General features: G+C 35.1%; 3 protein-coding genes and 1 non-coding gene across 8 annotated transcripts; 2 read left to right on the plus strand and 2 right to left on the minus strand.

Annotated features, from left to right (window-relative positions):
* Nucleotides 1–597: 597 nt before the first annotated feature.
* Nucleotides 598–3,428, minus strand: LOC111215615 (E3 ubiquitin-protein ligase CCNB1IP1 homolog). 5 transcript variants are annotated; one of them, XM_048771195.1, is made up of 10 exons: nucleotides 3,373–3,428; nucleotides 3,213–3,269; nucleotides 2,990–3,074; nucleotides 2,443–2,518; nucleotides 2,284–2,342; nucleotides 2,127–2,172; nucleotides 1,990–2,020; nucleotides 1,521–1,776; nucleotides 1,271–1,440; nucleotides 598–1,185 (listed from the first exon to the last, which is right to left on the minus strand). In XM_048771195.1, exons 5-10 carry the CDS (start codon nucleotides 2,331–2,333, stop codon nucleotides 863–865), a joined length of 876 nt encoding a protein of 291 aa, XP_048627152.1. In that variant the 5' UTR covers nucleotides 2,334–2,342; nucleotides 2,443–2,518; nucleotides 2,990–3,074; nucleotides 3,213–3,269; nucleotides 3,373–3,428; the 3' UTR covers nucleotides 598–862. The 5 variants fall into 5 exon arrangements, with proteins under 5 accessions (XP_048627152.1, XP_048627150.1, XP_022575132.1 ...); XM_048771193.1 differs by having other exon boundaries at nucleotides 2,443–2,552; XM_022719411.2 differs by lacking the exon at nucleotides 3,373–3,428 and having other exon boundaries at nucleotides 2,443–2,552; nucleotides 3,213–3,368.
* Nucleotides 3,429–3,607: 179 nt separating this feature from the next.
* On the plus strand, nucleotides 3,608–3,710 carry LOC125595417. The gene has a single exon (XR_007330243.1). It is a non-coding gene; the product is annotated as a U6 spliceosomal RNA (small nuclear RNA).
* An 826-nt stretch (nucleotides 3,711–4,536) lies between these two features.
* LOC106451605 (phospholipase A2-alpha) lies at nucleotides 4,537–5,655 on the plus strand. The gene is made up of 4 exons (XM_048771199.1): nucleotides 4,537–4,759; nucleotides 4,995–5,037; nucleotides 5,141–5,266; nucleotides 5,358–5,655. Exons 1-4 carry the CDS (start codon nucleotides 4,652–4,654, stop codon nucleotides 5,531–5,533), a joined length of 453 nt encoding a protein of 150 aa, XP_048627156.1. The 5' UTR covers nucleotides 4,537–4,651; the 3' UTR covers nucleotides 5,534–5,655.
* Nucleotides 5,656–8,546: 2,891 nt separating this feature from the next.
* Nucleotides 8,547–15,033, minus strand: LOC106451603 (probable LRR receptor-like serine/threonine-protein kinase At1g53430). The gene is made up of 23 exons (XM_048771190.1): nucleotides 14,772–15,033; nucleotides 13,444–13,603; nucleotides 13,274–13,345; nucleotides 13,097–13,165; nucleotides 12,942–13,013; nucleotides 12,793–12,864; nucleotides 12,628–12,699; nucleotides 12,482–12,553; nucleotides 12,331–12,402; nucleotides 12,176–12,247; nucleotides 12,024–12,095; nucleotides 11,852–11,920; nucleotides 11,706–11,771; nucleotides 11,566–11,625; nucleotides 11,419–11,457; nucleotides 11,281–11,330; nucleotides 10,819–11,192; nucleotides 10,535–10,733; nucleotides 10,237–10,380; nucleotides 10,031–10,152; nucleotides 9,751–9,961; nucleotides 9,439–9,676; nucleotides 8,547–9,352 (listed from the first exon to the last, which is right to left on the minus strand). Exons 1-23 carry the CDS (start codon nucleotides 14,914–14,916, stop codon nucleotides 8,740–8,742), a joined length of 3,135 nt encoding a protein of 1,044 aa, XP_048627147.1. The 5' UTR covers nucleotides 14,917–15,033; the 3' UTR covers nucleotides 8,547–8,739.
* Between the last annotated feature and the right edge of the window lie 11,596 nt (nucleotides 15,034–26,629).

The raw sequence follows: 26,629 nt of genomic DNA on the forward strand, positions 1-26,629 counted from the left end.
AAACTCCGTGTGTAAACGAGAAAAAATGTTATATAAGTGAAAACAAAAATTATGATTTTTTTTTCTTGTGCTTATAGGCTCTTCGCAATTTGAAGAAGAAAGAACATATGGTGTGAAAATCTTTGGCTCGGTCAAATTTTATCCAGTTGTTTATAAAACTGTTGTTATCTGATTCATGTAATTTTTCAGTGTTGATTTAAAAGCCCAAAAAATCCATCTATACTGACTTTTTGATATTTTTTCTGTAATTTGAATTTAAAAATAGATAAAACTTTCGATAAGTTATGTAAACTCATAACAAGTATTTAGTTTTAGAAAGCATTTACATGTTTCAAACTTATAATATATACATATATAATGTTTAAAATTATGCATATAAAACCTGTGTAAAATGTGTCTGAATATGTTTCTCTTCTTTAATGTGTTAATCGTACTATATATAACATTATTTTAAAATTTCAAAAAGTTTATCTCATTGTCACATACAAAAAACCATCAATAAAAAATATAATTTTCCATCTACGACAAGAAAAATGAAAAATTATAAACATATAAATTTAAATTAAAAGAAAAACAAGAAGTTAATATAAAAGAAAAAAACTGACAAATAATATTATAAATAAAATAAATTTATAAGACACAATCCGCGCGAAGCGCGGAAAAAATCTCTAGTAACGTTAACAAAAAAAAGTTGCTAATGCTTTTGACAAAAAAAAAATCTTAGAAAGCTCTTTTCAAAAAAATAAAAAATCTACAAAGCCTATTGGACAACTGCATATCGACAGCCTTCCTCCTCCCTGTTTTAGTTGCAGTACAAAAAAACAACACAATTTTGGTCTGGATGCAGTACATTATTTTTTTATTAGTTCTTTTTGTTCTGCAATTTTATTTGTGAATGGGTATAAATTGAAGTCCTCTCTGCATTTTTAATTCTTCTGCATCTCTCCTGTGTTTCCCCTGCTGTACATTCACAGCCAAGGTTGTTTCGTAGAGTTGATTGCGGATTAGAGTTGCCACCGCTACCAAATGTTTGATGTCCTCCTCCTGCTCTTCTGTTTCCAAGGTCAGTTGGTATTGCGGTTAAGTCGTTGGAGATGTCAAATGGACCCTGGTTTGAATTGTTCTGTCTTGCTGGCCATATCTCATCTTTGGATCCTGGTATTCCAGGAGAGTAAAACGACCGGTCTGCGCCAAATAAGTCAACTTGACTTGGAGATAATTATCGAACAATGGACAGAATCATAAGAGTACAGTGTTCTTGTTAATTAACCTTTGGGAGTGGGTTCTCTGTTCTCCATCATGTTAAATGGTGGGTTTGAGAAAAATTCAGGCTCCTGTTGTCGTGGATAGAAGTTATTTGCTGGTTGGATGGCTGTGCGTTTGACTGACTCATATTCACTTCTTAGCTGGTCATACATCCCATCAAGTTTCCTCTTCTGTCTGGTGTTTAAGAAGAACCAATATAGCTTATTGTTACAGTTGAGTTTAAGATGAAGAACAGAACCAGGCAAGTTACTGACCTTGATTTCTCGGAGAACTTCTCTTGGAGCTCTTGTTTATCCTTGGTCAAGTTTTCTACCTCTTGCTCCATCATCTGACACCTCGTGCCCATCTTCTGATATGCTGTATGTACCTGCTCAATTTTCTCGTTAAACTTTGCTTGCATGCCCTCACATTTCTGACGACACTGCGCAACAACTCTATTCATCTTGTACTGCATCTCTAAGTCTCTTTGCGAGATGTAAAACATTACACTTCGGTATGCACTCTTCATCACTGGATTAAATTAAGGAAAACAGAAGGAGGTTCGTTGAACCTTATACATGTTGTTATCAACTTTTACAAATGCAAAAGACACAGAACAGAAAGAGTTAGAGCAATTGAGTTTAGATTTAAAACACAGAGGGAAATTGTTCAACTGAAGAACATAAATTGCAACTGAAAAAATCTACCAAGAGTAAAAACGGAGTACAATTAGGGAAAGGATACGTATTTGTGGTGAAATTCCAGCCATCGCCATCTGATAACAAAGGTACGTAATGAGGATATGTAAGATATGGAATATCATAAAACTGGAAAGTAAGAAAAGCTATAGCATCTTTGCGTACTCTAACTCAACAACTTACATTTACCCATTCTTCATTTGGATTGGTATCCACAGGTTTCATTAAACTAAGATAGAAAACAAAGATAAACTGTCAAGTGGGAAACAAGGAAAAATAAGGCTAAACTGAAGAAAGGAAAGTAGGTTAGGAGGGAGATATTTCAACTCTTGGAGAGTACTTGATCACAGATGGGACAGGCCCCATCATTACTGAGAATCTTGCTAGCATCTTCAGTACCTTCTCATGATGTTAAGGTCATCGTATCAAGCTCACAGGTAACAAGGCGGAAGAAGGCAGATAGAGTATAAAAAGATAAGTAGAAGTGTAAATTGGATACATAATAAGTGACCGCATGTGGTGGAAATGGCACGGCCTTGCAGTTCCCTCCAGCAGGCGTTGCACCTCATGTCAACCTATAATATAAGTATATCTCAAGCTGCTACGCACCTGAATTCATATCAAACTAGATGAGGAAATATGCGCCAATTAAAACTTTCATTCTACAGAGTCCTCTCGCTTTAGAGTTCCATTTTTTTTAATCTATCAATCAGCCAAAGTGAAGCGTTTAGACAACTATAGGATTAAGAACTAATTGAAGTCACCAATCAAAAGACACAGATTTTAATTAAATTCATTCTAACTGCTGCAAATTCGATTCATATCAAACTAGATAAAGAATCATGCTCTAACTGGAAACTTTAATCCTCCAAAAACCTCTCTATTTAGAGTTCTATTTTTGAGTATATCCACACCACGAGTCAGAAGCCAAACAGGAAAAGTAAACTCGTTGAGATTATCAAATCAAAGAGTACTAACAACACAGATCTGTCAAGCTTCAGTATAGGATGCAGGTTTAATAGGAATCGCAAACGTACAAAACTTACGATTGCTGTGATAATCGTTACTGATCGATCACGACGAGATAAAGCGATTTTTCAGGACGGTAAACCTAGAAAGTTCTGAAGAGATCTACAAAACACACAGCGAAGTAGAGATTACGGACGCGATTAAGAAGATGTGAACACAGATTAGGGTTTCAACATCACAATGATCAACCTCGAAGATGCATAACGGAGACATTATAAGGTTCACTGATTTGAAACTTACCTGCGATTCCGAGAGAGAGAGGGAGAGCGAGGAAGAACAACGATGGAGGAACGGAATCTGTAGAAGACCACAAAAAGAACAATCAATCAAAGGATCTCGAAACTAAAGAATCGGAGAAGAAGTAGATACGAATTCGAGAGAAGACGCAAGGATCTGTTACCTCTTTCTGTTGGGTCGTGAAACCGAGATTTTAAAATATTTTCTGAAATAATTAGCAGTAGAGACAATGAGTTTAATTAGCCGTTGAGAAGCCTGGCTAAGTTATACTATATGGGCTCATTAAGTTCATTTAAAAGGCCCAACAACGAGTCTTCGTAAGTTTATTGTTTATCCCACATCGGTTATCGAAGAAGCTGGAGCTGAGTTTATATACCGACGGAGTCACGAAGGTGATTGTCCCTTCGGGGACATCCGATAAAATTGGAACGATACAGAGAAGATTAGCATGGCCCCTGCGCAAGGATGACACGCACAAATCGAGAAATGGTCCAAATTTTTTTCGTTCTTTTTTTTCTTTCTGATTTGTTGTTGTTCAATCGAATTTTCGTTTTCTGGAGTTGTTGTAGTTCATGTTTTCGATGAACATCTCTGCAAATCATGAAACTTATGTTCTCATATGAAACACAATGCTTGGGGCTTCGAAATTAGTGAATCTAAAACCCTAATTTTGGGTGTTTTTGTTGATGGTTCATGTAATTTGATTTTGCATAATATACCGGCGAAATTGACGACGCTCATCGTTGCTACACCGGTGATCGGAAACCTAATTCCCAATTTTTCAGTTTGACAACAATTGAAGTTTGTTAACCAGCTTCCCGGTACAAATTAAAGTGAACCGGATATCGATTGGTTATACATCTGCTGGTTTTGGAGAATCGGTTCCTCCTAAACCCTTGACGAGTCTCCATCATCTAGACAAGGTCCCGATGCTTCAACGGAGATGTCTTATTGATTCAAACTATCAATCAGTGAATCTGCTAATTTTCACGTATCTTGTTCGTTTCTCAAGCTTATCCTCTTGAAGCCGTGGCAATTAAATCATTTCTCCAAATTCTTTAATTAAAGTTTTTTATTTTTTGTGCAACAATTAAAGTTATTCTCCAAATTCTTTAATTAAAGTTATCTCAAAAGGACTAAACCAGATAGTTGAAACTTAACCAATGAATGGAATTAGAAACCTTGAATGCTTACTTAACCAACCAACTTGGCCCAAAAAGCTTTATAAAGCCCAATAGATTGAAGAATCGGGTGAGCTTTCTAATGAAGAAGACGCGCATGTGGTAAATGATTAGTAGAGTAGTCACGAGACATGAAACGACAAAGAAAGTCAGTCACGGACTCTTCGTCTTCTACCTTCACACTTTCTTCCTTTATAATGTTTAGTTTATATTCTTCTCACTTTCCGAGCTTTTCCAGTGGACTTTTCTTTTACAAAAACAATGGCGGCTCCGATCATACTTTCCTGTTTCCTTTTCTTATTCTTCTTCTCTGTCTCCGTCTCTGCTCTTAACGTCGGTGTTCAGCTCACACATCCCACCGTTTCTCTGGTTAGATATTTTTTTTCTCTCTGTTTTTTTTTTTTTCGTTTTGATATGAATCAAAAGATTGTTACGGATCATGAATACAGAGATAAAACTAGTTAATAATGGAGCCCTTTAGGAACACACATAGATCTGTTACAAAAAAAAATTCTTAATACAAACTAGAAATTGGTATTTGGTATCTCCTTTGGTTTACATCCGGTTTAATACTGATCATTGATATTTGAATTGTTTTGGGCAGAGCAAAGAATGTAGCCGGAAATGTGAATCAGAGTTCTGTTCAGGTGAACAACCTCTAAACTAAATAAATAATACTACTAAAATTCACACACGTGACATTTTCTTTATTATGGAAAATAATAATATAATGCTTAATAATCTGGACAGTGCCTCCACTTTTGAGGTATGGAAAGTACTGTGGACTATTGTACAGTGGATGTCCTGGAGAGAGACCCTGTGATGGTCTTGACTCATGTTGCATGAAGCATGATGCTTGTGTCCAATCCAAGAATAGTAATTAACCACATACATACACTCAATTTTTCTCTATTATTCCAACTTTTAATTTACAATTTTAGCTAACCATAAGTTGATATTGATGTAGATGATTATCTAAGCCAAGAGTGTAGTCAGAAGTTCATAAACTGCATGAACAATTTCAGCAATACGAAGCAACCAACGTTTAATGGTAACACATGCGATCCCGATGAAGTCATTGATGTCATCTCTATTGTCATGGACGCCGCTCTTATCGCCGGCAGAGTCTTCCGGAAACCCTAAATATGTTTTTTTTTCTTCTATAGTTTGAGTTAATTGTTTCTCTTGTTTTCTACTCTCACACATTTGTCTTTGTTTTATCTAATGTCTTCATTTTATATATATATATCTGTTTTACGGGAAAACACACTAATACGAAGCGTACCTTTAAGATTCTTAAGGGACTGAGGCCGTTTCAGAAAACTAGTGACAGTGTAGATGTACATGTACGTGATGATGAGAAATATGGTCACGAGGAATAAATGGCCGTTTTGGTCGATAGAGATATAGAGTTTAGACAGATCGTTACTCGCTCGTTATCAATCGTGTAACTGGTTTACGTATTAAAAGGGTGTTCTTACATGGAAATGATCTACACAATCTACAATTTACACACCAAGTGAGTTGTATTCTGGTGATAGGGCTTGTCACTTCCGGTTCGGTTGTTTTTGATAAAATTCAGATTGATTTCAGTTTGGTACTTTTAGTTTTCGGTTGGGATAGTGAAGTTGAAGCACACTAAGCTTAATGACAAGTCATGCTTCTCTAAGCATGAATTATTGTGGTGACTTAGTAAATGAATCTTTCTAACAAACATACTGAGTTTTTTTCTTATATCAAAGTTTGCTTTACCTATTTTCCTTTTTTATTTTTTTAAAGAAAAGTAGCATCTTCTTGATACTTTTAGTCAAAGCTTGTATCATCATATCTTTTTTGTTTTTTTTTTTGTTGGTGTATAAGTAAACTTGCAAATGAAGTAACTCCTCCCAAAATAGGTGTATGGCATGCCATCATATCTACACCTAACAATAAGCAAACAAAGAAAGGAAAATGGATTTTTTTAATGAAGTGAATTTAGTTTCTTTTTTATAGTCTTCTGATTTTTAGTAATTGTTTTATTATCAATACTACTATTTAGGTGTTGCAAACACTTTTGGCTGTTCGGGCTCTTGTGTGACCTCCCACCTACTGAAGATTTCGAAACTTGGTTTGACTCACCAACAACAGTTGGAGGTTCTTCCTGGTACATATTCAATTAAACCGGATACCGGTTTGGGTTATATGTCTTGGATCTATGCCCGTCTATAATTAAATTGAAGCGAGATCGGTTCTAATCTCTCTCGGGTCTAGATTCCTTCGTCATAATTCTTCACAATCCATAATTTTCGAACGGCTCTTCTTGATCGGCTCTAATCGCTCGACGTAGGTACCTCCATTGATTCTTCATTTATCACCTTGCTTTTCTTTATGTCTTTGTGTGATGATGAATCGAAGACTCTTACAAGAAACTGTACTGATCCAGTCAAAATCAACTCAAGAAATCGTAGACATGACAATTGCAAATGATAAGGATTCAATAGTATGCAATCTATTTTTTTAGTTTTTATTTTTTATGTAATACACATCGAATTTCTCTATTCGCGAACCAAACACTGCCTTTTATTTCAGGAATACAATACAAATAGGTGAAATACATTGATGGTGAGATGGAACAAGGGTTGAATCTGTACCCTCACAACATTGATGTGTCAATTCCATTCGTGAGTACATTAGAAAGTCATTAAATGTAAAATGAGAAATCTTGTATATTTTTTTTTAATTAGTAAAATGTAAATCTACTAATAAAATCTTTAATTGGATGTAGTAGAGGATATATATACAATAAATCATAAAGAAGTCTCTCGGATCCAGTTGCATCTTCATTCCAGTCACTAATTTTTGGGCGGCTCTTATTGAAGCGAGATCGGCTCTAATTTCTCTCAGATCTAGATTCATTCGTCATATTTCTTCAAAGTCTATATAATTTATGAACGGCTCTTCTTGATCAGCTTTGATAGAGTAGGCACATCCATGGATTCTACTTTTATCTCCATGTTTTTTTTTCTTTTTTGATGATGTATCGAAAAAGTCTATATATTCATTCGTCAGATCTAGATTCTAATTTCTAATTTCTCTCAGATCTAGATTCATTCGTCATATTTCTTCAAAGTCTATATAATTTATGAACAGCTCTTCTTGATCAGCTTTGATAGTTCGAAGTAGGTACATCCATGGTTTTTTTTTCTTTTTTGATGATGTATGGAAAACTCTTACAAGAAACTGTACTTATCTAGTCAAAATCAAGTCAAGGAATTGTAGACATAGCAATTGCAGTACCAATCAATTTCTTATAGTTTTTATTTATTATGTAATGCACATCTAATATCTCTATCAGTGAACCAAACACTGTCTTTTCTTTCACAAATACCATACAAATAGGATGAAATACATTGAGGATGAGATGGAACAAGAAATGTGTCGATATCCATTAGTGAGTACATTAGAAAGTACGGTAATCTACATAATGATGAGGTTGTCAAAGATGTTGATGTATTTCTGGAAATTGTCTTAAATAAAACTTTGCTAGGGAAGATAATGAGCAAGAAACTTTTCTAGACAATTGTATTTCTGGAAATTGTCTTAAATTGATCAAATATTTGAAGCTAATTGTGATTTTGTAGAAGAAGCTGCTCTTAGTCTCTATGATTCAATTGCTCAAAGGATTTTGTAGAAAAAAATCGTTCTCAATCTCTATGATTCAATTGCTCAAAATATTCTCGACGAATATCCAAAAATTGGTTACTGTTGGGAATTTCTGACGGAGTCTGATGGTTATCAATGTAGTCTTAAAAATATAATAATTTAATAGTTAATGGTCTCAAAATATTATCAAGTCATAAGATGAGTGTAAAAAAATTGGAGTAAAAACTCAATTTTCTTAAAAAAATAACATCACCTAAATCTTCTTCAATGGGAAGTTTGATATGGTAAATCTCGTTTTCTTTAGAAAGGGATGCATTCACTTTTGTCCAGCTTTGTGGTTATTAGAGCTGATACTCCTCTTGCAAGCGCTGCTCAGCCTTCTTTCTCCATCCAGCTTAACAATGCTTTCGCCTCATGTTACTAAAGTTGTATGTAGTAATAAAACTACAAATCAAATTCTCTAATCCAAAAGAAATACATAATGGCATTAACAAAACTGAAAGAAGGTCTCTAATGGCAACTAAAATCAAACTCTGTAATCAAAAAGAGAATTACACAATAGCATTAATAAAACTGAAAATTTTTGAAATCTTGATTAAACAACAACAAAATAATCTATACAGTTCTTTGTTTCATCCAACAGTTTCCATGACAAATATAATTAACGTTCTCCTTGTTCCAAGCTAGCTTCTTGGCTCTTGAGTTCTTTACTCAACCTTCACCTCGGTAAGCTCATCTAAAAGTTTCCTTGACGATGATGACGAACGTTCTTCTTCTTCCTCTTGTTTCACGTTACCATCTTTGCCAGGCGCAGAGAAAGAAGAGTCAACCCAAGGACCATCCATCGACGACGAGCTTTTCTGTTCTCTATCCCTTTCAAAGGTCGAAGCCTGTGACTCGCTGTCCTGTGATAAAAGCTCAAACGCCCTAAACCTCATCGCAGCTGCACCAGTTGGATCAGCTTCACGTTTCACCAACGGTGGTTCCACTTTGATTTTTCCTTCCAACATACTCACAACAGATGACATTGGTGGTCTCAGCGTTGGAGATGGGTTCGTGCAGAGCAGAGCAATGTTCAACATCCTCTTCGCTTCTTTCTTGGAGAAGTTTGTGCCGAGATCCATGTCCACAAGCTCTAGGAGATTCCCTTGCTCTTGCAAGACGTAAGCCCAATCAAGAAGGTACACAAACTCTTCCTTTGGTCTGTAGTTTGTGTTGCTCTTCCCGCTTACAATCTCTAAACAGACAACTCCGAAGCTGTAGACGTCAGCTTTGTCTGTTAAGTAGCCTCTCATTGCATACTCTGGAGCCATGTAGCCTCTGCGTCAACCAAAACAACAAAAGTTGGTGCATGCTAAATAAGACAAAAAAAGTATAAGACTTGCCATGAGTTTAAGAACACTCACATTGTTCCTGCGATCCTTGTGCTGATATGTGTGTTCTCTTCTTCGTCGAGTTTAGCAAGACCAAAGTCAGAGATCTTAGCGTTTAGAGACTGATCAAGAAGCACATTCGTCGCTTTTATGTCTCTGTGGACAATCTTCAGCCTTGACTCCTCGTGTAGATAAGCTAGCCCTTTAGCAATCCCTATGCATATCTTGTTCCTTGTTGCCCAATCCAAGTGAAGTCTTTGTTTCTCTGAACCTGTTTAAGGAAAGAGACTTTAGCATAAAGTTTTCTAAGGAAGTTTTGATTATATAGATGAATAGAAAACTAACCAAAGAGTGCACGAGCGAGACTGTTGTTCTCTAAGTACTCATACACAAGCAAAAGCTCTTTCCCTTCAATGCAACAACCATAAAGCTTCACAAGGTTAGGGTGTTGCAAAGCAGATATCATCCCGATCTCAGTCACAAACTCTCTGTTCCCTTGCTTTGATTTCGATGAAAGCTGCTTCACTGCTATGGTTGTTCCATCACCAAGTACACCCTAATAACCAAAAACACATCAGTACTTAATACTATAATCTCACAGAAACTATGTAAAGCAATTCACCACCTTATAAACAGGTCCAAATCCTCCTTCACCAATCTTGTTTTCTGGATCAAAGTTATTAGTAGCACGTTTGATTTGTTTCAGTGTGAATGATCCTGTCTGCAAATCAAGACCCCTAAGCTCTTCTGATAAAACAAAACAAAAGAAAGTGAGATATTGAAAATGACTTAGAGATGTTCTTGAATAATAGAATGATGCTATCTTGTTACCATTGTCATCCTCTTCTTTTCGACCCAAGTAACCTGTAAGCCTAAGGATTAATAGAACAAGAAAGGCGAAAACCGCACATGCTGCAACTACAATGCCGGCAACAGCTCCATTTGACAATGGCTTTCCGTCATCAACCTTGTAATCTACAACAGCAGAGAGAAAGAACATTAATACAGCTGCTATGAAACTAATATTACATGCTGCGGTTTCGGGCTTGGGCAATTACGGGCTTGGAATTAGGCCCCGAACCTCCTGGTATTAAAAAAAAAGTGATTTATAAAGATTGAAGAAACTCACTTGGTGTAATGGTTATAGCGGATATGAGAGGACCGTAAACACCGCGTTGTGGTAACACGTTTGTGCCTTTCCCTGACCATAGCAAATGAACCTCCAACGTACTTCCATTCACTTGAACTCTATCAATCTGTAGTGTGAATGGCTTACCAACTCCACCTGCTCTCTCTGCTATGTTAAAGTCCTTCACCAACAAGTTCCCCTGCAGCAACAACAGATCTTTCTCTTGTTAGAACAAAGAGATAGAGACTTTGAGACTTTTTTTCGTTCTGCTAAATGAAACTCACTTGAACATAAATGTCGAAGACCCGTCTCCCTATGCTACTGTAAGTCTGGTCATTAGAGAACATTATCTCTGCAAAATGGAGCTGCAGTTTGTAACTCTCACTTCTCAAGCATAGTCCATAGTACTTGAGTGATTGTGGAGCGAGACGTGCTCTTTTGTAATACTGTGGAACCGATTCATTTAACAAGTTGAATCTTTCGTCTGTTGCTAAATAGGGAACTCCGTCATCGCCTATCCAAGTTCCAGAACTGCTGTATCCCCATCTATCACTAACAGGCATGAATATTGATGCTCCTTTATTGTTCAAATCTTCCTCATACGTGTCTTTTCCAACCTCCACTGCTTCTCCTCCACAGTTGATGAATAGAGAGGAATCTGAAACGTACATATGTGAGTTAACACTCTGAATGATTGAATCTTTAAGGTGTAGATGTTTATTAAGTATATATATATATACACTCACGTTTGGCTTCTGTGGGACATGGAAGATCCCTTCTCAAACACCATTGAACACTACACAAGCAGACATTGTTTGTTTTGTTTCAGCGGTTTTGCGATTTAATGAAACCGAAAAAAGAAGGGAAAAAGAAAGGAGACTAACGAGTTAGCTGTTTCTGACCGGTAGCTGGAGACCAAGTTACTGAAAGTTTATTACCAATAAAGCTGATTAGATATCAAACATTAAAAAGTAAAGTAGACAATAAACATAACAGAATTTTCAATGTGAAACAAGAACAATAGTGCTTACATATCAGGCATACTACAGCTAAGAGAAGGTGCCTGAGTGAAGTTGTTGTAAGACAAGTCCCTGAAACAAATCATTAAAGGACATGTATAAGCAGATAATTATACAGAGCCACAGGGTAAGTTTTTTTTTTTTTTGCTTACACCGAGTCTTTACTGTCTATGATGAACTGAGGAAGTTGACCTGATAGTGAGTTATTACTCAGAAACCTAAAGCACCAAAAAGAAGATTCAGTTTTTTTTTTCAATCATCATCATCATCTAGTATTTTAATAATTTCAAAAACTTACATAAAGTTATAATCCAGATCCCTAAATGTATCTGGAATTGGACCAGTTAACAAGTTTGAGCTTAAATCTCTGCAGCACACATAATTTTAATGTGAGATCTTGATCAAAATTATTAGCCCTTTAGCCAAATAGATTTAGCAAGAGGGAGAGAGAGAGAGAGTATTAAACTTACAGTGTCTTTAGCTCAGTCATGGAACCAATGTAATCCGGGATACGTCCCCTTATGAAACAGTTTCTCAGTACACTGATGAAGCATGCAAAAAAAGATTGTTAAACATATTTGTTTAATGAAAACATAACTATAGTCAACCTTATTAAACTTACAGTCGTTTTATATTGATCAAATTTCGCAGGTCTGGAAAATCAAAGGCTGGTCCATTCAAATCGGTTATCCTCCTGATAATGAAAGACAGCTTTCTTTAAGCTAAAAAATATTTGGATGACGTGCATGGCAAGAAAAACTTTTTTTGCTTGCTTACAGTTCAGTCAAGTTCCGCAAGTTTGAGATTGAAGCTGGAATTGGACCTGACATTGATGTGCCTTGAAGATCTCTGCAGTATATCATAATAATTTAGCAACCACAAAATGTTCTTGAGAAGAAGTAATCTGAGAGACAATGCTTTTACTCACAGCCTATCAAGCTGAGTCCAGTTTCCAATAAACTCAGGTATCTTCCCAGATAAAGAGTTCCCATCGATCCGACTACAAGAAAGCTGTTCTTAAGAATCATTCTAAAGATTACACATTGTTGAAATCCTCGGTGAATATCTACTTACAAGTTTGTCAAGTTCTTGAGATTGATTAAGGGCTGAGGGAGTTGACCAGTGAAATTGTTTGCAGAGAGAAGCCTGTGACATAAATCAATCAAATCACTTAAAGTAAAAATTGTAATAACAATACAGAAAGTAAATAAAAAAGGTATATATGATAAAGGATTTTACAAGCTTTTTAAACTTGTTAAGCTCCCTAAGCTTGAAGGAATTGGTCCCGAGAGTAAATTAGATTCTAGATTCCTGCAAATGTTTTGTTCCCTCGTTAGCATCTCTTCAGTTTTGGTTTCAAGAAAACGAATTAAGATATGTAATATTACAAATTAGTAAGTGTAGTAACGTCTCCAAGTTGAGGAGGAATTGGTCCAGAGAGACGGTTTCCGGTTACAGACCTGTTTATTTAACAAAACAAGAATCAGCACAACTATATCATCACAAGAGCACAAAACAGAACACAAGTTGAGAGCATAGTTACAGGATTTCAAGTGGGGTTCGAGACAAGGTCATAGGTATTGTTCCATTGAGATAGTTCCGAGAAAGATCTCTGTAAGAAAAAATGAAAGAAAAAAAGCACAAACAAAGATTGCTTGAGTTCCAAGTTTCAGAAACCCTAGAAACAGAGATCGTTATATGAGTAAAATGGTAAACGTACATCTCTAGCAGACGTGTGAGGTTCCCGAACTCAGGGGGGAAAATCCCAGGCAAACTTAAACTTTTAAGAAATCTAAAATCAAGAAAGAAAAAGCCCTAAGTTAGTTTCTTGTTTCACAAGTTAAAGAGTAGAAACATTGAAGAAGAGAAAGTGTTCGTTTGTTTACTAACATTCGAGTGACATGACAAGTGGAGTTTACAGTACAGTCGCAGATGATGGTACGGTTTCCTTCGCCGGAAGTGAAATTCGAATTTCTGTCCGAACAAGAAGTCCTTTCGATGTTCACTGGTCGGTGTTGAAGCTTTGCGAAGATCGTCCGCAATGTTTGAACTGTAAAAACAAAGTCAAACATTTGACAGTTGAGATTTAAAGTCAGATTTTGATAAACACAAATGAGGAAAGGTCAACTAATGAACAAGGTAATGGACTAATGGGAGATAATTGAATATCTCAACGTCTCTCTCATTGACCCAACTTGCACTGAAATACACATCTTTGAAAAATATATATGTTATATCCAAATCGGTACATTAAATATAATTTATTGACTCTGAGTTTTTATTGGAATAAATTAAGCATATCAATTGAGAAACTACAGGATAGATAATTGTATGAATCATATAAATGTATGTTTTAGTTGACGGAGCTTGATCGATCTTTATATATGTGAAAAGCTCGACCATAAAATGGTTTAGTCTAAATCTGTAGTTCATAAACGAAATTAAAATGTGTGCAAAAAAAGGAAATGGAAATATCGTAGGTTCTCTGCCGATAAATAATACTATTAATATATTCACCGAATATTTCTTTATTCCAGCTTGTGGATCAAACACTAGTGACGATGATTCCATTATTGAGGTGGGTCCACCAAATTAAATAAATAATTCCAATACTTTCCACTCATTTGTCAAATTTAACTATATATATAATCTTTCCGTTTTATTTTAAATGTCAGTTTTAAATTTTTTTATTCAAGCTAAAAAATATTTAATTTTATAAAAATATTAAATAAAAATATCACAATTTAACCGTTGTACTCTATTTCAACCAATAAAAATTAAAAATAAGTTAAAAAATTTTATATTAAAATTTCAAAATAATATTTATTTTATTACGAAATTTTGCATTATAAAAATTAATATAAAATGGAGAGGACATATCCTAAAAAACAGTTGCAGTTCTTTGTTTTTATTTCAGTTTTAAGGTTTTTAAAGTTATTTTTGTCAAAAAATAATCTTTATTTTTGATAATAAAATTTTTACAGATAGTTTTAAACAAACAAAAAGAGAAAAGAAAGTATAGTTTTTTTTGTTGAGAAAAGCAAGAGAGGATAGTTATTTTTTTTTTGAACTTTATGACAGTTTCGTCCTAGTTTAAGAAAGATAATTTTTTCAATAAATTATTTGCTTTGACAGGGAACCGACGAATAATTGTTTCTTCCAATTTCAAGTTACTCGAAATTTAAAACATGAACTGAAAAGAAAGAACAGATGCGCACCTTCATCATCGGGTAAGAGTTGAGCATTTGATCCGAAAATTCCAAATAAGATGGCGATGAAGAGAAGAACATTCATAACTTTCTCGGCCGACAAGATGAAACAACTCATCTCTCTTTTTTTCTTGGGAGAAAAACAAACAAACATACTCTCAGTTCTCAAATATAGACTTAGACGATTAAGAGAGAGAGAGAGATCGAGGAGATGGAAGATGGATATGAAGAAAGAAAGAAACAGCTGGGAAAAGCTTTGTGTTCACTTACATATATATAAAAAAAATAGTATTTACATATACACTAAAATCTCATAAAATGTACTTATGTTTTATATTCTAGCCGCCAGAAGTGATTTTTTTATGTGGGGTTTCGTGAGTCATGACTGCTTTTTGATTATTATTTATATTTTAAATAATGGCCTAAAATTTCGGTGAATTTATATTACTACTAATAATAACAGTTCATTTTCTCACAATTTCCATTTCTTTTCTTCTTTTATTTTCTTACATTTTTTTGCAGTTGTATGAGTATTATAATTTCTCGAATTGAACTTCATAATGTTTTGTAAATAATAATAAAAAACACTGGTCTGATAGTTTGTAAAAATAATACCTTTATAGTCATGCTTATGATTTAATAATGGTAGCTTGTAAGTAAGTATAAACATAATAGAAAATCACTTATCTTGATCTATTCGTATATATAATCCATAATTACTAAATAATAATAATAATTGATAAGAACACTACCAAATTATATATTGCTAATATATAGGAGAACTGCACATGTGTAAGATAAGTCTCTCGTTCCGACAACTACACGGATCCACGTTTGGCTACCATTGTTTTTGACAGACATTAATAACTAATTAGTCCAGTCAAATACTATATTTTCGTAATAAAACAAGACCGTATCCAGCCATGCAAAAAAGTTAATTGATTCGACTTTTTACGTAAAGATTTAAACAATGGCTATAGAAAAAAGAAAAACCAAATGGTTTTTCTTAGTGGGAAAGAGGTTTGAGTTGGAATTTCAGTTTTATATTCGATTTTCTTTGGTCATCCATAGACTTCTTAAGTGGTAAGAAAATCAGATTTTTATGGACATTTTGATAATTAGTCCTTGGTTCTAAATTTTTTTTAGAATCACCAAAGTTATTAAAAAATATATATATTAAAAGATTTTCTCAAAAAAAAAAAGAATATTAAAAGACTTTTTGCTTTTCTTGACTGCTTTTTAGTTTTACTTTGAACATATTAGCTTCTGTTTTTTAAGAACATATTAGCTTTTTTAACTTTTGAATTTCCTATTTCATGGATCGAGTCTACAACGAAAGGCTGTGATTTAGTCTATAAGCAGCCCTACTTTGCCTAATCTTGAATGCTCACATTAATTAATACGGGTATTTTTATCGGCATCATGAGTGGTGTACACTATAAAGAAGATTTTGCCTACAAGAAAAGTCTAACCGGTAACCATTACATAAACATTAGAAACATATATGAAAACGGAAAGGAATAAAATTACAGAAATGATGAAGAATAATGATTCCTCGTTGTATTTGGTATGATTGGTGACCAAAGAACGACGAGGAATAATGTATTCCCTAATGTTCCCAAAAAAATCACTATTCATAAAATATAAATTTTCCTTCTTATTTCATACCATTCCTTTTTTGTAGAGAAATAAAAAACAAAGTTATTCTTTGTTAAATATGGGATGGAACAACCATTCATTTTCATTTCTGTAATTTTATTCCTTTTCGTTTATTTCCTATTTGTTCCTCTTGTTTACAAAATGGTCAACAGTTAGTGAGGTTCTATATTTCTCTACAACAAAAAGAACGAGAAGAAATGAAAAGGAAAAAGTATTATTTATGAATGGTAAATATTTTCAGAAATGTTAAGGAATACATTGTTCCTCTTCATTCCTTGGTCACCATTCATACCGAAGTTTAATTAGCTATATACAGTACATATGTTGGCTAACATAACATAAAAAGCAGTCTCTAAATTTTTTTTATCTCCATCCTCTCTCTAAAACATCTCTTCTGATCATTCTGATCGGTCTCTCCGCCGTCGACGTACGCATTGTCATTGTCAGTGTAAGAGGGCTCCGTCCTCGTCGTCTTATCTTTATCGACGGATTATTAAGTGGTTATGGTTGCATGTAGTCACTGAAACTCTCTCCTTTTCGGTCATGCGTGGTCTGTAGACCGAGAGGCTATGATGATTCCAGCCGATGTTCATGGAAGTGGGTGTCAGATCCGGCTTCTCCTCTTCGAGATCTCACTCGAGGACGGCGAGATTGCAAAGGACACTCCTCATATCTAGATTTTCCGGTTCTAGCAAAGTCACGCTTCGTGGTCTCGGTTCTATCGGCCATGGTGAGTTGCACTCGTGTCAATATTGGCCGGTGGAGGTGGTTTATCCTTACAATCTCCACAGCTCTGGCAATCACCAGGGCCGGCTGAAGACTAGGGGCAAGCTGTGCACCGGCCCAGGGTCCCATTGCTGGAGGGGGGCCATTATTTTTCTTAATGTACTAGTATAGTTTTTTTTTGTAAACTATAAATCTAAAGTTTTTGTAAAACGAAATTAATAAATACGAAATTTATAAATCTAAATTTATGGAAACAAAATCTTATTTATGTTAATCTGTATAATTTTTTTACCAAATTATAATTAACTAATAAAATATTATAATTAATAGTTACCGTAATGTGAGCTTACCGTAATATCTATATTATTAAAACTGAAGTACCTTTTGGTACTGTTTGGAAACTTAAATAGTAGATTAAATGAAAGTTGTTTGGAAACAAGGATAGCAGATTAATTTTTTTTAATTTACATATTTAGTCACTGTATTTCTTTCTTATTTACAGATTCTGTCGTTAGGATATTTGGATAGCAAATTAAATGAGAATTGTTTGGAAACAAAGATAGCAGATTAAATATTTTTTTTTATTTACACATTTAGCCATTGCATTTCTTTTTTATTTACAAATCTGTCACTTCACTTAAAATCAAAATTTTAATTAATTAATTACAATGAATTGTTATTTATTTTTGTTGAAAAAAAACACAAACTGTAATATATAGTATATATTAATCTGCTACAGTACAATTTTTAAGAAAACCAAATATCATAAAATTAATAATAATTCATAAAAACCTACTGTAAAAAATTAAATCATTTTTAAATAAATAAACAAAAAAATCAATAGGTTAATATATGAATATTACAATTACATCAAATTGCATCAAGTTATAAAATTATAAATATAATATTACGTACAGATAAAAAATTATTATCAAACATTTATATTATAATATAATAGATTCTACTCTAAAAATATTTTACAAAACATAAAAATATAAATTGATATTTTATAAAATTAATGGTTTATAAATTTACATTGAACGCAAGTTAAATCCAACATTCGTGCGGGGTGCGGGTCAAGATCTAGTTATAATTATGGCGTCTTCTTCTCTTCTGTTAAAACTGTTCATATTTCCCCTGCATATTTCAGTGACGATCAGGCCTGGTGAGTGGTGACGATACAACTTTAAAAGATTTCAAGATCGTTGGTTCTTCCTGTTTTCTTCAAGGATTGCATCGTTGATTGTTTTCTGTAAGTGATCTTTCTTATTTTGTTTACTGTCTTGTTTTTGTTCTTTCTACACAAGCATAAATTACCAATTAATGCAAGAGAAGACAATCCTGGAGAATACATGCGCATAAACACAGATCATTGATTTTGTTTTGGTACTGAGCAAAATATTTTTTTTCTTTTCTAAAACCTCCGAGTATCGTTTTTGTTTTCTTGTTTCAGGTATCCATTTCAGTTTCAGCTTCATCCAATATTCATCAATTCAGTTTTTGCTTCTAAAATCCAGGTGTAATTTTCCTTTTACTTAACTTTTTTGCTTGCATCATGACTGGAACTAATTCTGGATGTCAAAAGAGGAAGAGAAAAAGACTTCGTGAATTGTTTATTGAATCACAAAGAGGTTCTTTAGATAAATTTTTGATAAAAAGAAATGCTGATAAAAATTTGAAATCTGATTGTGTGGATAATATTCCTGAATCAAATGATCATTTTGGTGATGGGATTAGTCATTTGAGTGAGCATGATAATGTGATTAATGCATCTAATGTTGAAAGTCAGAATTTTTTTGAAGAACCAAGTTCTTGTCTTGATGTTTATGATCCTAGGTCCTGGGAAAATCTTGACAACAAAAAGAGATGTGCTAATTGAAAAAGAGCCTAAAAGAGAAATGAATCTTGTGTTTCCTTTAGATAAGTATTCTAGACATTTCTCATATAATTATTATTCTCGAAAGTTGAGTAATGGAGAAACTAGTGATAGAAATTGGTTGGTTTACTCAAAACATGTGGACAAAGTCTATTGCTTTTGTTGCAAATTGTTTAAATCCATTGGCTGCTCAAATATGTTAGCAAATGATGGATTTAAAGATTGGAAACATCTTAGTGAGAGGCTTAAAGATCATGACAGAAGTATAGAACACGTGACTAATATGAAAACTTGGAATGAACTAAAAGTTAGATTAGAAAGAGATCCAACAATTGATAAATAACTCCAAAAATAAATTGCTAAAGAAAAAGAACGTTGGAGGCTGGGCTTAACTAGAATAATTGCTATTGTGAAATTTCTTTCTAAAAGGTGCTTAGCTTTTAGAGGAAAAAATGAGAAACTTTACCAAGAAAGCAATGGTAATTTCTTAGGAGCTATTGAAATGATTGCAGAATTTGATTTGATAATCCAAGATCATATTAGGCGCACTCAAAATCATGAAATCCATCATCATTATTTTGGCCATAATATTCAGAATGAATTTATTTCTCTTTTGGCTCATAATGTTCAGCTTTCCATTATTGCAAATATCAAAGAGGCAAAATACTTTTCAGTGATTCTTGATTGTACACCAGATGTGAGCCACCAAGAGCAAATGACTCTAATAATAAGATGTGTGAACATGTCTGATAAAAAATTTAGAGTAGAAGAGTATTTTTTTAGAGTTTCTAAAGGTAGATGACACATCTGGTCTAGGGCTCTTTGAAAAATTATTAGCTGTTCTAAAGTCTCTTACTTTTGATGTTGATAATGTGAGGGTCAAAGTTATGACAATGGTTCTAATATAAAAGGAAAACATCAAGGTGTTCAAAGACGATTGCTTGATATAAACTCAAAAGCTTTGTATATGCCATGTGCTTGTCATAGTCTTAATCTTGTGGTTAGTGATATGGCTCATTCATGTTTGAAAGATATTTCTTTCTTTGGAGTTGTGCAACGCATATATTGCTTGACCATGTTTCTTTTTTTACAGTGAAATCATTATCCAATACTCGTTGGGAAAGCCGAATTAATAGTGTGAAAGCTATCAGATTTTAAGCTTTGCAAGTAAGGTCAGCTTTATTAGAATTGTATGAATCATGTGAAGATGCTATGACAAAAAGTGATGCTGAAAGTTTAATTATGGCATTTGATAATTTTGAATTTTTACCTGGCATGGTCATTTGGTATGAAATTTTGTTTGCTATTAACTCGGCCAGTAAGAACTTACAGTCTAAATCTATGTGCATTGACAATGCTTTAAAACAACTTGAAGGTGTTCTGCTGTTTTTTTTAGAAATATAGAAATGAAGGGTTTAATTCTAGCTTGAAACTAGCTCAAAATATTGCTCATGAGATGGATGTTGATCCTGTTTTTCCAAATACGCGTCGTGTCTTTAGGAAAAAGCAGTTTGATGAAACTGATTCAGGTGAACAAGTACAATTATCAGGTGAGGATGCTTTTAGAGTTGGCTATTTTTTTGTTGTTGTGGACATGGCTATAACTTCGGTGAAGAACAGGTTTGATCAAATGATGAATTTTAAAAGTGTTTTTGAGTTTTTATTCGATTCGTTGAGATTAAAAGTGTTAGACGAAAGTGAACTTCGAACTCATTGCACAATCTTTTACAATACTTTTTCTAATGGCGATTCTTCTGATGTTGATTTGAATGATCTTTTTTCTGAATTGAGAATACTGCAAACGACTATACCCGGTGTATCTATAGAACCTAGTGAAGTTCTAGAGTTTGTTGAAAGTGTAGGCTGTTATCCACATGTTTCAATTGCTTATCGAATTCTTTTGACTACACCTGTGACTGTAGCCTCAGCAGAGAGGAGCTTTTCAAAATTAAAGTTATTGAAAAATGATTTAAGATCTTCAATGTCTCAAGGATTGAATGGTTTAGCTATTTTATGTATTGAAAAGAATATCTTAGAAATCATTGATTTTGAAACTGTCATACATGATTTTGCATCGAGTAAAACTCAAAAAAGCCGTTTCTTATGATTGCATTTCTTTTTAGGATGACTACTGTTTTTTTTCTTTTTCTTTCAGATTTGCGGGAAGATGTTATATTTTTGTTTGGTTCTTGTTTACTTCGGTTTACTAACTTTTATTTTTGGTCCAATTTTATTATTGTAATCTCTTAACCAATGCTCAGTTTGGGGTGAATATTAATATTAATTATATATATTAATATTAATATTAATTTTATATATATATATATATATATTCTTACAAAAACTTTAGCCATAGTACTTAAATACACTTTTACATTTCACAAACAATGTACATTTTTAATTACACTCCTAGGTGGTTTCCTTCGCAATGCATAATAATAAATTCTTTACAAAAATTTATGAAATGAAAACTTAAATTTATTAATTAAAATTTTAATTTAAATATATAAAGTTTATAAATATTTTTTTGTTATTTAGGTTTTTTTTGTTTGATTTCAAAACAAATCGTGTATTATATCGTTTAAATTCAAATAAATTCAGTAATTGTCAACTTCACTTTATTATGTTGATTTATGAATATACGAATTTTTTTAATATTTAACTTAGTTAAAATTATCATAGTTTTGTATTTGCTAAGATACACTCACATTTATTTTTTTATATTAAGTTGATGTGAAATTTTATATGGTATGTATCCAATTGTTATTATCTCATTCTAGGAATTTGACAAATAAGACACAATTTTATATACCATAATAACATAACATAACAGAGCGAAGTTTTATAGAGCGGTCTTCTAGGAGATCTAGAAGGCCATTTGTCCGACGCTATGTGTAATGACCCGATCTCGGTTTCGGAACTTATTAGCCGGCTAAAGCCCAAGCACTACCTAAAGATCCAAGATATTTTTCTATAAATACTTTATCCCCATTATTTTTCCTCCAGCAAAAGAAAAATCAGAAATTAGAAAAAGAAGAAAAAGAAAAAAGAGTTATAAGAATAGAGAAATGGAAGATGTTGTGGAAGCTGAGCCACCAAGATGATTATCTCCAGAGCTACTGCATGTCTTGACCACGCCAAGCTCGTCACCACCGATCACCGCAGCTTAGAATCGCCGGAAACTGCCATGTAGTTAAGCTTAGTTTCGTCCGTTTAGTAATTCGTCGGTAACTCTCTAACCGTTGCGAATCTCGTGCATGCAAGGCGGCCTTCATCGTGTTCCTCTCGTTGAGACGAATCCGTAGACACCGACCACGCCGCAATCGGAGCTCAGACGAAGCCGTACGCGTCTCCAGAAGTTACGCCGACTGCGGGCGTTTCGTCCACGCGCCGTCGCCGGAAATCGCCTCTGTCGTCGTCTTCCACCGCAACTCTGCTGCCGCCGGAAATCGCCTCTGTCATTGCCGCCGGCGAACTTCCCGGTAAGACGCCGCCGCCCTTCGCCGCCGTCGCCGCCGGTGACTCGGTCAACTCAGCCGAGTCAACTCAGCGAGTTAACTCGGTTGACTCGGTAAACCGGTAGGTTGACTGGTTTGACAGTTTTAAATTGATTTCGGTTTGGTTAGGTAAACCGGTCGGTTATGTCAAATCGATTTCTGGTCAAGGGTTGACCGGGTTGACCTTTGACCAGCGGGTTGATTTTTCCGCAAGCTTGACCAGTTCCGTTTTTTACCGTTCGAAAGGCGTTCTGACTCAGAATTTCGATCTGATTTCAGATATGGAGTCTATTTGAGCAGCTGGAGTTAATAGACATTACGTCTCCTAATTGCTATGGTGAGGGTCTATTCCCGAACTTCTCGTACACGGCTTAGGACCTCGAATAAATATAATTTATTTCTAATGTGTTCCGTCTGTGTGAAATCGAGTCTGTCATTGCTTGTTTAGTTATTAGGTTCTTTGTTTAAACCGGAATTAGGTTGTTAGAGAATTCAACATTGATTGTTTCACTTAATGTAAATGCTTAGCTAGGATTGTTTTTGTGTGGAGACGGATACAGATACGAACTTCTGTATCCCGGATTGTATGAGGTTATGGCCAACTATAGTCGACCGGTTGAGCTGTAGCCTGGAAGTGTCGATAAATCGTCCACGGGCGGTGTCCGAGCACTATCTCGAGTTGTGTTATGTTTTTGGCCTGTTAGTGGGCGGCGAGTGTGCACCTCGCTAGGACCATTGTTTGTTGCTTGGGTACTTTAGGTACCGTGTTTGACATGCATTAGAATTAATTTATATTTATTCGGAGTGCTATGTCCGGGTCCATGGACTACGGGGTAGCATCCCATACCTCACTGAGCGATTCTCCTGTCGCTCACCCCTCACTCTTCCCCTTTTCAGGTGAGACAAATAAGTATGTGATATTTGGACGGACTTGGTGCTACTGGACTTTTCTTTCGGATTTTATTTGGGCTTGGGTGAGTGTTATTCAGTTTATGGGCTTTTATATTACAGGATATTGTTGGTGGCCCGCCGTCCTTAGTGAGAGGAAGACGGGTGTCACATTGTTGTATGATAACGCGTCGGGGGTGACTCGCTGTCCTCCATATAGGAGGTGACGGGTGTCGAAATTTTGGTATCAGAGCGGGGTTCCATCCCGGTTCCGTCCGGGATGGCGATCAGAGGATTCGGTTTTCATTGGTTTTCAATGTTCTTTTTGTTTAAAAAATATATATATATATATATATATATATATTTATTTATATATTTCGAAATTCTTTTAGCACCATTTTGTCCAGTAATTACTAACTCAAATGTCTATTTCTATGACAATGAGTAAAATCATCGTCATTCGTCCTTCGACTAATAGGGTTCTCGCCAGATGTTCAACAGTTGGGTGATGTTTAAGTTCGTCAGCTTTCTCGGGAGTTATCAGTTTCTTCGGTCATGATTTCGAGGTTCTCCAGGAGTGGATATGTGACGTTTCTGCCACCAGCCCACTTCAAGTAATCGTTCCACGAGTTTTGTTATGGAGATTATGTGATGTGAGGTATGAGCCATTGGTTGGCATGTGTACGAGTATATTGACTATTTTGGAGGTATATTTGTTTTGTGAGTTCGTGGAGATCGCTTTTGAATTGGGGTGCAGCAGCTTGCGTTGTGTGGATGTTGGAGTTACACTTTGGTATGTTTACCAATTTTGGCAGTGTTGATCTTTTCAGAGATGTGTCAGTTTGAACAACTGACATAGGACATTGGGAACTATTTATATTCATCGTAGTGTACCAGTTATGCTTGGAGGGCCTATTTCTCCGGAGACTCGTCAGAGATGGAGCTACGTTTTTACGATGTCATCCTTAGGATGGATTTGCTGTCACGACATCGAGTAGTGTTGGATTGCCTGAGGGCACGAGTTCATATTGCTGGAGCAGATGGAATTTTTTATGCATGCATGCTACATACTGAGGAGTTATGAAATATATGAACATAGAGATTTTTGACTACCATTTCGATGGTTAAGAATGATGGACAGCATGAGCTGTAGGATCTTCCGGTTATTGCAGAGTATGAAGATATATTTGTGACCTTTGGAACGGTCACTACAAGACACATGAGACCTTATTGCGAATTGTTTGGAGCAAACAACACTGGTTTCACGAGTTTCTTATCGTCTATCACGAACAATGATGACTGAGTTGAGAAAGCAATTGGAGGAACTCTTTGATAAGGGATTTATCAGATGAAGTACTTCACCATGGAGAGCATCATTGTTGTTGTAAAGAAGAAAGGTGGGAGTTTCAGATTTTGTATCATCTACATAGACTTGAACATGGTAACCATCGTATTGATGAGTTGTTAGAAGAGATTACTGGAGGCTCATCGTTCTCGAAGTTTGTCCTGGCATCAGGATACCATCAAATTGCTATAGCTGAGGAGTATGTATGGAATGCAGATTTCCGTTATGGATATTATGAGTTCGTAGTGATACCATTTGGGTCGACAATGGCACCGTTGCATTCATGAAGATATGAATGACGTTTTCGTGAACAGTTGGATAGGTCTGCGATTGTATTCATCAACGACATCCTGATTTATTTTGGAATAGAAAGGAGATTTGTGAGCATTTAGCAGATTGTGTTGGATAAGCTTGGAGAGCATCAGCTGTTCGCTAAGTTGAGGAAGTGTAGCTTCTGACAGAGGGATGTTGGATTTTTTGGGTAACATGGTTTTGGAAGCAGAATTTTGATAGATCCAAAGAAGATTAATACCGTTCCGGGGAGGTCGAAACCTAAGAGCACTACAGAGATCTGCCGTTCTTTTTGGGTTAACAGTGTACTACTAGAAGTTCATCAAGGGTTTCACCGTTATAGTAATGTTGAAGATACAGTCTACATGTAAAGACGTTAAGTGTGGTTGGATAGATTTTTGTTCGAGAAGTTTCACTGAATAGAAGCACAACTAATGAAGACACCAGTTTTGGTTCTACAGTGGCTGAGGCTTACTCTGATGTGCCATATACAGGCTTGGATTTAAATTGAGGTAAGAGGATTAAGTCATTCATATGCATCACACCGGAGAGGTTGTAGCGGTATTTGCGTTATAGTTTTGGAGCTCGTAATTGTAGGGAAGGAAGTCCAGATTCTCTGGGATTATTAGAATCTGAAATTTATCTTCATTCATTAAAGCTTGTACGTGGACAGTGCAATAGGATTGAGTTTTTAGCAGACTACAGTTTGGATATCGCATGCCATCTGGTAAGGACAACCATGTGACAAATGTCTTGGGTAGGCATATGAGCGACGTATCTGGAACCAAGGAGGTTTAGGAGTTTACTGGGACAATTGCTAGTCTCAGACGGTGTGTCGTTATTATCAAGGGAAAGACATATGACCTTGAGGTTTGGAGCATGCAGATTTGCTATGCGGGATACACCAAGCGCATGTTAACATTCTGGTTTTGGCTGATCGATATTGGGAGTATTGGATATCATACAGCTTTGAGCAGGATGTATCTATATCGAAACCAAGTTTGTGTGTTGGACGATAAGCTGTTAAGAAAAGGGATCTTACAGCAAACACATCACTCGTGTTATTGTACCCATCAGAAATATCAAGGAGTTCAAAGATATAAAGCGTTATAATCATTGGCCTATTATGAAAAAGATTGTAGCTACATTGCGTCTATGTCAGATGGTTATGATAGAGGATCAATTATCGATCATGTTATTTTGAGCTTGCTTTTACTAGAGTGGAAATGAGGCTTGTTGATTATGGAGGTTGTTACTCGATTTTAAATCACCATATGTGGAAAGGATACCACATGGGTAGTCATGGATAGACTTACCAAGTCAACCCATTTTCTAAAATAATTTAGAAGACAGACAGAGTTGATCAGTTGGTGCAGATTCACATCAGCGTGATTGTAAGGATTTGGAGTTTATGTCAGCATTATATTGGATTGGCATTCGAAGTTCACGTCTGCATTTTGGAGTCATTCAGAAGGCGTTTGGGACAAAGATCCATAGGAAAATAACTTATTATCGGCATTCAAATGGTCAGTTAGAGAGGACTACTCAGAACTTAAAGGATATGTTCAGGGATTGCATCTTCCAA

The sequence above is a fragment of the Brassica napus genome, unplaced genomic scaffold, assembly GCF_020379485.1.
Source record: "Brassica napus cultivar Da-Ae unplaced genomic scaffold, Da-Ae ScsIHWf_1059;HRSCAF=1494, whole genome shotgun sequence".
NCBI classification, from domain to species: Eukaryota; Viridiplantae; Streptophyta; class Magnoliopsida; order Brassicales; family Brassicaceae; genus Brassica; species Brassica napus.

What these genes read in the sequence shown, in the direction of transcription:
- LOC106451603 (XM_048771190.1), bottom strand. Translation starts at nt 14,916, where the DNA reads ATGTTTGTTTGTTTTTCTCCCAAGAAAAAAAGAGAGATGAGTTGTTTC. An exon ending in CTCAAGAACTTGACAAACTT is followed by an intron (nt 12,554 to 12,627) that starts GTAAGTAGATAT and finishes GCTTTCTTGTAG; the next exon opens with TCGGATCGATGGGAACTCTT. An exon ending in GATCTGGATTATAACTTTAT is followed by an intron (nt 11,772 to 11,851) that starts GTAAGTTTTTGA and finishes TTGGTGCTTTAG; the next exon opens with GTTTCTGAGTAATAACTCAC.
- LOC106451605 (XM_048771199.1), top strand. Translation starts at nt 4,652, where the DNA reads ATGGCGGCTCCGATCATACTTTCCTGTTTCCTTTTCTTATTCTTCTTC. An exon ending in CACATCCCACCGTTTCTCTG is followed by an intron (nt 4,760 to 4,994) that starts GTTAGATATTTT and finishes TGTTTTGGGCAG; the next exon opens with AGCAAAGAATGTAGCCGGAA. An exon ending in TGAATCAGAGTTCTGTTCAG is followed by an intron (nt 5,038 to 5,140) that starts GTGAACAACCTC and finishes TAATCTGGACAG; the next exon opens with TGCCTCCACTTTTGAGGTAT.
- LOC111215615 (XM_048771195.1), bottom strand. Translation starts at nt 2,333, where the DNA reads ATGCTAGCAAGATTCTCAGTAATGATGGGGCCTGTCCCATCTGTGATC. An exon ending in CCTGTCCCATCTGTGATCAA is followed by an intron (nt 2,173 to 2,283) that starts GTACTCTCCAAG and finishes TTTCTATCTTAG; the next exon opens with TTTAATGAAACCTGTGGATA. An exon ending in CAGAGAACCCACTCCCAAAG is followed by an intron (nt 1,186 to 1,270) that starts GTTAATTAACAA and finishes TATTTGGCGCAG; the next exon opens with ACCGGTCGTTTTACTCTCCT.